The 11,426-nt window shown below is 41.7% G+C and overlaps 1 protein-coding gene across 1 annotated transcript; it reads left to right on the top strand.

The window, feature by feature from the left end:
• The first annotated feature begins 958 nt into the window (after positions 1-958).
• Positions 959-10,060, top strand: SLC35E3 (solute carrier family 35 member E3). Its single transcript, XM_005280024.5, has 5 exons — positions 959-1,472; positions 2,326-2,436; positions 4,577-4,735; positions 7,156-7,238; positions 7,556-10,060. Exons 1-5 carry the CDS (start codon positions 1,077-1,079, stop codon positions 7,740-7,742), a joined length of 936 nt encoding a protein of 311 aa, XP_005280081.2. The 5' UTR covers positions 959-1,076; the 3' UTR covers positions 7,743-10,060.
• The last annotated feature ends 1,366 nt before the right edge of the window (positions 10,061-11,426 follow it).

Here is an 11,426-nt window from a genome sequence, read left to right as displayed (position 1 = left end):
AAAGACACCGAGGGGAGAAAGCAAGCCAAGTTCATTTCAGAACTCTGAAATGGCACTAGGAGACCAGCATGTCTCAAATCAAGTGCCACAAATACAAACAAATTTTCCCTTTTATACTCCAAGCACTTTTGTGCAAGCCTTTGTCTATTTCACCCTTACCCCTCCCTTCCAGACAACAGTTACAGCAGGTACACAGTGTGCATGTTAGAAACTTTCCCTTCGCCTGCTTATCTCTTGGCCTTGCAAGGCCTGTTTACAGCAGCTGCCTGCTAGAAAAGCTGACCCTTACATTTCTGCTTCAACATGTAAGCAGTTAGCATAGAAGTAGGTGAGATTTCACAAGATGGAGTCACTGTGGCTCACAGACCCAGAGCGGAAGAGCTTCATCGGCACTTTTGGCCTTCCACTCTCCAGAGTTACCTGGTAGCTATGCCTAGTGACACCAACAAGTCCATCCTCTGTGGTCACAGGCAACACTATGGTGTGGTCCTGTTCCTTAACCAAGCAAACTAATTATGACTAATTGGGGCAAAAGCACTACTGGGAGGCTGCTTCGGGTCCTCCCTCCTCTGAGGGCCAGAAATAGGGTGACCAGACAGTAAATGTGAAAAATCGGGACAGGGGGTGGGGGGTAATAGAAGCCTATATAAGAAAAAGATCCAAAAATCGGAACTGTCCCTATAAAATTGGGACATCTGGTCACCCTAGCCAGAAACCTCATTCCCAGCAGGGTAAATTCATCCGCGGGCGGCCAGTTCCTAGAGATCCCTGCCTAGGCCGGTGTATCATCGCTGGCTCGTCTCCCTGCAGGCGGGAGCGGGCTGCACGCGAGCGACCTCCCCGGGTCCTGGCTGGGGACTGCGCTGGGCGGAGGGCCGCGGGTTTGGGCCGCCTCTGCCCTGCCCTGCCCGCCCCCTGGCTCCGCAAGCGGAAGCTCCCGCGCTCCGCCCCCCGTGTGGCGTGGTGGTGGGCGGGGGAAGGCGGCGAGTCGGCGACCCTGAGCGCCCGGCTGCCTGCTCCGTACTCGTTGGCCGGGCAGCCGGCCCCGCTGAGCGCGGAGGCGGCTGCCGGGCGCCATGGGGCCGGGGCCGGGCCCGGGGCCGGGGTGGCTGGCGGCCGGGCTGCTGGTGAACCTGGTCGCCTCCATCTGCATCGTGTTCCTGAACAAGTGGCTCTACGTGCGGCTCGGCTTCCCCAACCTGAGCCTCACGCTGGTGCACTTCGCCGCCACCTGGCTCGGCCTCGGCCTGTGCCAGGCGCTGCGCGTCTTCGCCCCCAAGAGCCTGCGGCCCCGCCAGGTGCTGCCCCTGGCGCTCAGCTTCTGCGGCTTCGTGGTGTTCACCAACCTGTCCCTGCAGAGCAACACCATCGGCACCTACCAGCTGGCCAAGGCCATGACCACGCCGGCCATCGTGGCCATCCAGAGCCTCTTCTACGGCAAGAGCTTCCCCCTGCGCATCAAACTGACCCTGGTGAGCGCCGGGCGGGCGCGGTGCGGCGCCCGTCCCCGCTTTCAGTCTGTCTGCCTCGGCCGCTGGGGGGCCGGATCGGGGAGCCCCCGGCGGGGCGGGCGGATCGGGGAGCCCCCGGCGGGGGGAGCAGCGTCCTGTGAATTTCCCCCCTCCCTCTTGCCCTTTGCCAAAGGGTTGTTTCCCCCTTTCCAGGCACGTTACCGCCTGTCCCTTTGGCGCTCACTGACTTAATAAATCTGTTAGTTGAGTCACCAGGATTTGATGGTTCTATGGCTCCTTGGGCAGAAGTGCTGGGTTAATGAGCATGCACCTTCTCTCGTGTGCTGGCGAGTGGGGTCGAGGTGCTGTTGCTTGTGTGGACTGCGGGGAAACCTCTGAAATAGCCAGTAATGAGCAAAACGTCACCACGATCACCAAATGCTGCCACCCCATCTCTAGCTATTAGGGGCCTCAATGGAATCTTAACGCTTGTGGGTCAGTGTTAAGGCCTTCACGTTATTTTGATATTTTTTTCATACCATCAAGGGATTGTAGCAGTGTTGTATGGGGCTTCTGTCCTGTTTCCCAGCGCAGCATGGGAGAAAGTGCAAGTCAATCTTTGTAAAATTCTCTAAAGATGAAACACGCTAATTGTTATTGCTTCCAAATACAATTTGTGTATAGCTCATGCCATGTCTTAATCGTGGAATATATCTTTACAACCTCTAGTTATAAAGCTTGAGATAAACTCTGGATAAAAGGGTAATGATGTGTGTGCAGACCTTTCCAAAACATTGGGGGAGAACAAGTTTTGCTCCATTGAGTTCCATCTGCAGCAAATGTAAATAATAGCCAACATTTTCTTTCCTTACAGATTCCCATAACTGTAGGTGTATTTCTGAATTCCTATTATGACGTGAAGTTTAACTTCCTTGGAATGGTGTTTGCTACCCTTGGTGTTCTAGTTACATCCCTTTATCAAGTGGTTAGTAACTTGTTCTTCTCTATGTGCATGTTTCATAAAAAAAATAACTTTTTGACACCTTGTTTCAAATTTCGGAAAGTAATAGAGGCAGGCTAAGTGGTCTGGAAATAGTATGTCTTAAGTTAGTCGTGGTCTGTAAGTAGTAGGGAAGAGACTTCTGGTACTACATAGCTCTTTAGCAGAAAAGATCATAACAAGATACAGTGGTTGGAAGCTGAAGCGTGACTAATTCAGACTAGAATTTTAAGGCACACATTTGTAACAGTGAGTGTAATAACCATTGGCACAACTTACTTAGTAATGTGGTAGAGTCTCTGTCACTTGAAGTCTTTAAATCAAAACTGGATAGCATTCTAAAAGATACGCTATCACTCAAACAGAAGTTATGGGCTTGAGGCAGGAATCACTAGGTGAGGTTCTATTGACTGTCACGCTAGATGACGATGATGGGCTTTTTTGGCCTTAAAAATCTATGAGAAGAGGAGAAACAGGCAAAGTTACTGTGATGGTGCAACATTACATGTATAGCAGAACTGCTAGTTGGCCTGTGGGTGAAATTCCATCCTGTGCTTTCTTAGAAAGCCCTTAAATAGAATGTAATGTAATTATAGTTATATTTTAATTTAGAACAGAGATTATTTCAGTATAGTAAGTTGTCTCTTATATAATGCTGCATTACTGACAGTAAATGCTGTTTATTAGCATTATTATAGTTAAGTGCAATAAAATATCAATTAATGCCTTGAAAATAATTTGTCTAAGGGTTTTCATTTGTAACGTTTATTTTACTAATCATAGATGCAAAGATAACAGTAGTTTTATTAAATTATACATGCTGAAAATCTCAGTTATCAATATCAAAATGAAGTTTAGTATATGTATAATTAAAGGAAGGAAAACCCTGGAATTATAAAAATGTTAGTCATGCTTATTAGCATATATATCGTAATGCAAACTGAGGTGGGGGCATAGGGAAAGTAACAGCAGTTAGGAGTAGATTTTATTTAAACATACTTTAAAGTACTACTAGAATTTATTTTTTTGTGACTGTCATAATATGCAACAGTTCTGTAGAATATTCTTAAGGTATATTATGTACTTTTCAGTGGTTCTCAACCAGGGGGACACAGAGGTTTTCCAGGGGGTACATCAACTCATTTAGATATTTGTCTAGTTTTACAACAGACTACATAAAAAAACACTGGCAAAGTCAGTAAAAACTAAAATTTCATACAGACAATGACTTCATACTGCTCTATATACTATACACTGAAATGTAAGTATAATATTTATATTCCAATTGATTTATTTTATAATTGTATGGTAAAAATGAGCAAGTAAGCATTTTTTTTTTTCAGTAATAGTGTGCTGTGACACTTTGGTATTTTTATGCTTGATTTTGTAAGCAAGTAGTTTTTAAGTGAGGTGGGGTACCAAAGGCAAATCAGACTCCTGCAAGAGGTACAGTAATCTGCAAAGGTTGAGAGCCACTGGTTTAAAGAGCTGCTTAAAATATGCAGTTCAAATGTTGCATGCTTTCACACACATTTGTGATAATGGCATGCAAGTTAACTTGATGCAGTCGGCTATGGCTTTAATAATCGTGCTCAGGCATCCCATAATAGTAGAAAGTTGAGAAGATAGGTAGTTTCTGTAATACTGCTTGCTCTTATTGGGAGATGGTACTGAACCCTTACTAGGCTAGATCCAGAATTGGTGCGAGAATGAAAGGAGCCAGCTTTTTCCAACCCCCCTATTTATCTGTCCTTACTCAAGTGGCAGACCCTCTCATAGAGTATGGGAGGAGACAAAGAATAGAGAGAAGATGAAGGGAAGAAGATTCAAGCATTACCCATCAGACATTGTAATGAAAAAGCTCTTTCAGCCAATTCTCTTCCTTCCTCATATGCCTGCACCCAGTGGCTTATCACTGTCTACTCAAAATAGGGCGGGAAGACTAACACGCATGCATCTGGTTAAAATATTTGGTGTTCAGTAAATGGAAGTGGAAAACACAACAGTCATCCTATTTATTATGTAGTGCTGGCCATATGAGAGTCCCTCCTTATTAGTAACCAAATTCCTTTTATATGAGGACTTGATTTTCCTCATGTTTAACAACTTTATCTCTTGGTTTTAGTGGGTAGGAGCCAAGCAGCATGAGTTGCAGGTTAACTCTATGCAGTTGCTGTACTATCAGGCACCAATGTCCTCTGCCATGTTGTTGTGTATCGTACCCTTCTTTGAGCCAGTATTTGGAGAAGGGGGGATATTTGGACCCTGGACACTTTCTGCTGTGGTAAGATTTTATATTTTATTTTTTTAATTTAACACCAATGGCCTTATCACTTAATATAACAGTTTCACATATGGTCATTGACAGTGAATGTGACGGGGGCTGTGGGGAAAGAGAATCAGTCCCTGCTTTCCTTAATTGTTTAAGCCCCACTGTGTGAGAGAGGAGTATCTCTGTCAACATGTTTGTCTGTGGCCTGATCTACGTTTAGGTCAAAATAGCTACAGCACTCCGGGGTGTGAAAATCCACGCCCCTAAGAGCTGTAGCTACACCATCCTAAGCCCAGCATAAATGCAGCTAGATTGATGGGTGATGGTTTCCCTCAACCTAGCTGTCAGGGAGGTGGAGTGACAGAAAAAACCCTTTTGTAGTCTGCATCTGTGCTATCAGGTTACGTCAATATAGTCCGTGTAGTGTAGAAGTGGCCTAAGGGCAGGTCTTCACTACAGAGGGGAGTCGATTTAATATATGCAAATTCAGCTACGCGAATAGCGTAGCTGAATTCAACCTATCGGAGCCGACTTACCCCGCTGTGAGGACGGTGGCAAAATCAACCTCCGCGGCTCCCTGTCGATGGCGCTTACTCCCACCTCCGCTGGTGGAGTAAGAGCGTCGATTCGGGGATTGATTGTCGCGTCCCGACAAGACGTGATAATTCGATCCCCGAGAGATCGATTTCTACCCGCCGATTCAGGCGGGTAGTGTAGACCTAGTCTACGAGTGTTCTGTCCTTATTCTTGTTTCTGGTTAGAGGGCATTTTAGTAACAGGAAAAAAGTAGACATTGGCTCCCTCTGAAGTTCAGGAATAAGCAACTTTTTAAATTGTTTATTTAGGAAGCTTTAGTTGCCATGTAAATATTAGAAACACAACAATCATTACAACAGTGAGCTTTTGTTTAGAGTATAGTGTGTGTGTATGTATGTATATCTGATGACTGTATCACTATATAGATATAGTCATCAGATTTCTCTCTCTTACAGGGTGTTACTTTCATAATGAGCATCATTACAACATGCTTTACATGTCATTTCTAGTGATTTTATTAAATTCAGTAAAATCTCTGATTACACATTTAACAAACCAGACATATATCTATCAAATGTTAATATAAAAAAAAAAATGGACAGTTGTGCTGATTATTTGCAGGTGAAAGCACTTTGTCTGAGTAAACTGTAACCAAATATCTAAGTGTATATTTGTCCTCTGTGTATTTTGCTGGGTACATAATTGGTGTGTTAATATTTCCATGACAGGCTCCCATACTTTGTGAACCATTCCTCTAGAGTTGGACCATTTTTCTTTTTCCAACGAGAGGCTATCAGTAGCCTAGCAGCTACTAGCAGATGATAGATTAATTCTTCATTTCCTTTTGTGTAACCATTTCTGACAGGAAGCCCCAGCAGGATTAACAAAGGACCATTTGGTAATAAATATCCACCAGTGTTACTAGATACCTAATATTTTAAATATAGTGACAGATAACCCCCCCAGATGAGCCACCAACTGTGAGTTCATATATAAATCAAATAATAAAGCACTCATCTAGAGTATCTAAAATAGATGAACAATGTAAGTCAAAAGCCAAAGAAATTAACCTTTCTATTCCCCACACACACACAGACTTTACAAAATCCAGAAGCTTGTCCTAGTTTTTTAAAGTAAAATTATGTAAATGACCCTGGAGCCAGCAGTCGCTTTCCACTGTGGGAACGATACAAATGCTTTCACTGCTCCCTGACTTCACTTCTGGCGGAGGAGTGCTGGTAGTGGTTACTTTCTGCAGTCAATAGCTGCTTTGTACTGGGAGGGCTCTAATCTTCTTCATCCTCATCTTCTTGATGTCCCTCAAGAGGATCAGGGCTCAAATATATATTCATTACATACTGTTGTATAAGGCAGAAGGTACCTTTAGTTTAGAAGGTGCCAGTATCACCCAGTTAGTGATATGTCAGGCAACAATTGATGCAAGATCTCTCTCCAGTGGTACTGAAATCAGTGACTGGAATAATGAATCATCACAACAGATGGGACAGATATCTCGTAATTATTTCTGTAACCTTAACTAAGTTTTGGATCTAAAAGCTGTGATCTCTTAAATATGGTTATGGACCATGATTTTTGTGAGAGAGCAGTTGAGTATCTGGGGCCATTTCTCAGACATGGGAAGTGAAGAGAAAGAAGATACGCATTTTGTAGCACAATTCACCTTTCGAGACTGTGTTCTAAGCAACTTAAATTGACAGTGTCTACATTAAATTAGAACTCATGTTTGCCTTTTTTTGTTCTGTCTGCTCTCTTCTCTTGTCATGTCTTACTGATTTGCAGTTGACAGTAAAGAAACCTGATTAAACAATTTGGGGTGTAACTAGAGATGGTCAGAAATATATGTTAGATTACTGACTGTGTCCATTAATCCACAGTTAATGGTGCTGCTGTCTGGTATAATAGCCTTTATGGTAAACTTGTCCATTTACTGGATCATTGGAAACACATCACCTGTCACGTATCCTTTTTATTATTGGCCACTTCCATTGTTTTCAGATGAATGGCAGTATTCAGTCAAGTATATTTCACAATGAAAAAAGCCCACTGGACAAATAGGCTGGTAATTTATCCGCTTTATTGTGAATGTTAAAACTGGAAAAGCACAATCCAGTTGTTAATTATAATTGCACAGATAAAATTGAAAGGTTGTGTGAATAGAAATTGATGTGAATAACCGTAGTCCATTTTGGGGATGGATAGTGAATCTCTTATGCGTTCATATTTTTATTTTTAATATTTTGACTATTTGTTATGATCCTTAACAGAGATGCATAGATATAATATGTTTGGACACTTCAAGTTCTGCATCACTCTGTTGGGAGGGTACCTGTTGTTTAAAGATCCACTGTCACTTAATCAAGTCCTTGGGATTTTGTGTACTTTGTTAGGCATTTTAGCTTATACCCATTTCAAACTTAGTGAGCAGGAAGGGAGTAAGAGTAAACTGGTTCAGCGTCCATAAATCAAGATATTCTGGAGATGATAAACCTTCAAAGGGAAGGAAAACCAATATTAAATATGCACTGATTGTAGAACGGGCAAAATAGCTGAAATAAAATTTGCATTAATATCACCACCAGGATCATCATGCTGAAACAAAATAAAATGAGTCATTACATAAAACATATTTTCCATCTTAGTCCAACCTATATTTAAATAGTAACATTTAAAAAAAAGATCAAGTGGTCTAAGTCAAATTAGAATGGAAATTCTATAGAAGTGATTATGACTTTCACACTGAAATGAAATGAGCTTATCTTGGTTAATGTTACAGTAAATGCTGAAGGAATTAATTTTGCCCTTTGTGATATCATGCCAGTGTTACTATTGTAAAGAATCTTGTTCGAGACACTTGTATGCAGATATTCTAGTACATGACAGCACATGCTTCCTGTTTGTCTGGTAGATGAAAAGGCAAATTGCTTTTTTGTTAGCTTTTTTAAAAAGCTGTCAAACATCATTCTGATTCCGACATGCTTGCTTGCGTGTTTGGTAACTACCTGAATAACTTTCAGTAGAAGGGATCAGATACAATTATTAGTGGAGTGGAGACTCAGGCAACCGATCTAACTAGTTATCAATTTGAACCAAAACCGAACACCCCAAACTTTGGGAAAGTTGGAAACCAGCTCTGAACTTCGCAGCTCAAATTCATCTGTGGATCTGCCAGGAAATTTAGTAAGTCACTAGTGTTTTGGAAAATGTTCTGTTTCTGCTTCATGATTTTCTAGTGTCAAAACGGACTTTCACAACACTTTTTGAAGCTTTGTGGACTTAGTAAACCTACATAGCTTGCTTTAATTGCCAAATGAAAATGGTTTTGCAAGTAAGAACACAAACACCCACCTGTTTGGGGCAGCAGATAAACTATGCCAAGACTCGGTCCAAAGAGATCTTTAAGTTAAAAAAATTAAGAAGGTGGGATGTGGGAGTTGAACCTCCTGTTGTTCTAATCCATTCCCTAATGTGTGCGTGCACTTCCCTCATGCCCTCTGCCCTGTAGTTCCCTCAAAAAGGCAAGGTGCATCCTATATTCACAGGTTCCACTGTTGTTACTGTTTGTATAGGGAAAGGCCAATGGGTTTCTGAGAAATTTAATCTGTCATGCCGCCCATAATATGCTGGAAAGACAGTCTCTTCAGGGAAATCTGCAGCAGATGATGACCTTGGGATGGGCACATGTTCCGCTGTAAATTGGGGGAGCTTTGAAGATTACCTTGTGCCAGAGCCGTGCATAGGTTTTTGGCCATTTGGAAAGGCAGTTTTGAGGGCCATGTTGTAGAAAATGGAAAGTTACGTCAGTTTTCCTGCTTTCAGTAAATGTGGTAGAAACATACGTTTGCCAGATTGGCAAGTGGTTAGAATTTATTTGCATTACTTCACTGGCATTTTGTTGTTTCATCTTCATTTATTTATAGTTGCTTTAAAGAGGAAAATCATGTGAACAGAAACGTGTTTTAGGTTTTACAGCCACCAACATAATGGTTGGGTGGGTAGTTCTTAGCTTTTTTTACAGGTTAAATGATCAGAAACCTTAATGCTATGTTAATGTGCAAGAAGCAATCTCAATCAAGTTATTTTTACAATGAGGCCTGTTTTCAGGCTTGTACATTTGTTCCGTTTCTGGAGTTTGATTTTTTTAAAAACAATTTCTCTTGTGTACCTTAAATTTACATCAGATTATTCTATATTGTTTCAGTATTCTAAACAGCTGATGTCTTTATCACTGGTATCTGAGGCATTGTACAGGTGCAAGAAAAATTTCTTTTGTATACATTTTTATAAATCTATAATTGGTTAGAATTTAAAGACAAATAGACTGCTGAGAAATATATGCAGAACAGTGCAGTCTTTAGGTGCATATTCTTGAGTACATGCACTGAGAAAACATTTTGCATTGATTTGTGCTGTGCACAAGCTCTTCTAAAATGTAAATACACCATGAGGACGTTCTTAGGGTTAGAAATAAGATGCCTGAAAAGCCTGTGTGATGACAAAATCAGAGATGGGATTGATGTATATAACGAGAAAACTGAATAAAAATGTATGATGCAAATGCTTTTCACCACAGCATCTGATCCTCAGAATGGCAAAAGAAAATTAAGAAAGTAATTCAAAAGCATTGGCGACTGAAAAGGATACATTATAAATATAGTCTGTTCCTGGAAAATGTACAAGTCCTGTAGGTCACTGAAGTGACTGGATTTTTTTCATATATTTAACAGTTCTACTTTGGGTTTTACCTGGTATGACTGATGAATAAAATAATTCTTGAACTTCTCTCTTGTCTGTCTTTGTCAAATGTTTCAAAATATTAAACAGGGAAGACTTGTGTATTCCTGGGCTAAATAGATTCCTTGATACATAGTTAGGGAGGACACTAAATTTAATTACGTGACCTGTACTGCACCTCTAGCTATTGTTATGTTTTTGAGAAGAGGGGTAGCTGGATTTTTTTTCTGATTGAATTGACTGACTGCATTTTTAATGAAATGTCCGGGGCATCTACAATACAAGACAAGCACCACTTGTGGTTTTATAAACTTAATATACATGCTCGAGGTATCACACTTCATTGCTTCTGTGGGGCAATCTCACTGAATGTGGGGCATTCAGAGGCTCGTGGAATCCATTCTCCCACCCCCAGATGTCCCGTGTGCCACTTTCTCATCCCTTTATTTCAGGGACTCACCGCAACCCCACCCTTACATTAAGGGTTCTCTCTGACCCCCTCTCTCCATTAGCCTCTTCTCCCTCCCCTTTCTCCACATAAATGTCCCTCATTCTCCACTACATGTCAGGGCTCTGTGCTCCCATGTCCCTCTCCTATCATTTTATTGTCCCACCCTTGTCAGGGACTGTGCGCCCCTTATCCTCCCTGCCACCCTTCCATTACTACTATTCTCTCTTTCTGGGAGATAAGTAATTCTGGGTGTCCGCCTTTTGAGCTGGAGTGGGAAGGTGGGCAGAATTGAGATGGGGGACTTAATATACTGGAAGATGTTAATAGCAGCCATCAACAGGTTCTTTGAGCTCTTGACAATTGAAGGCCAACGAGCTGTAAGAAGCTCCATGTGTCCCCCACTTTTCCACCTTCTGGTTTTCACCAAAATGAAGAGTTTTGCCCACTGATGCTTAGATACAGCATTCCCTGAAATTTTGGAATTGACTGACCACAGCATTTAAAAGGTTTTCAGTTAGATCCAAACAACGAACGGCTGTTGTGTCGAACATAGGGCCTCATTTCATTCAGCCAATTATGGTTCTGACCTCGGATGAGTTACAGGAGGGAAGTGCCTCATTTTTCCCCATCTGTAAAATGGAGATAACAATCAAGACCTCCTTTGTAAAACGCTTTAAGATCTACTAATGAAAATTGCTGTGTAAGAGCTGGATATTAAGCACTTCTGTATCCAAATCAGACCAGGAAAAATTACACTATTTTAGGATCCAGTCCTATTACCCTGACTCTCTCAATCTCCTCTGAGGTCACTGGACAACTCATAACTAAAACAAACAGGATTACTTTTAAATTGTAATTACAGGAGAGGGAGAGGCATATACCAAAAAAAAAAAAAAATCCCTAGCAAATACAGGTCTTTGTTCCTTTTTCTAAACTATTTGGATTTGGTGGATCTGGCATGTT

Source organism: Chrysemys picta, chromosome 1, assembly GCF_011386835.1.
Source record: "Chrysemys picta bellii isolate R12L10 chromosome 1, ASM1138683v2, whole genome shotgun sequence".
Classification (NCBI taxonomy): Eukaryota; Metazoa; Chordata; order Testudines; family Emydidae; genus Chrysemys; species Chrysemys picta.
Note: the sequence above shows the minus strand (reverse complement) of the source record. Positions and strands in the feature narration are given on the sequence as shown.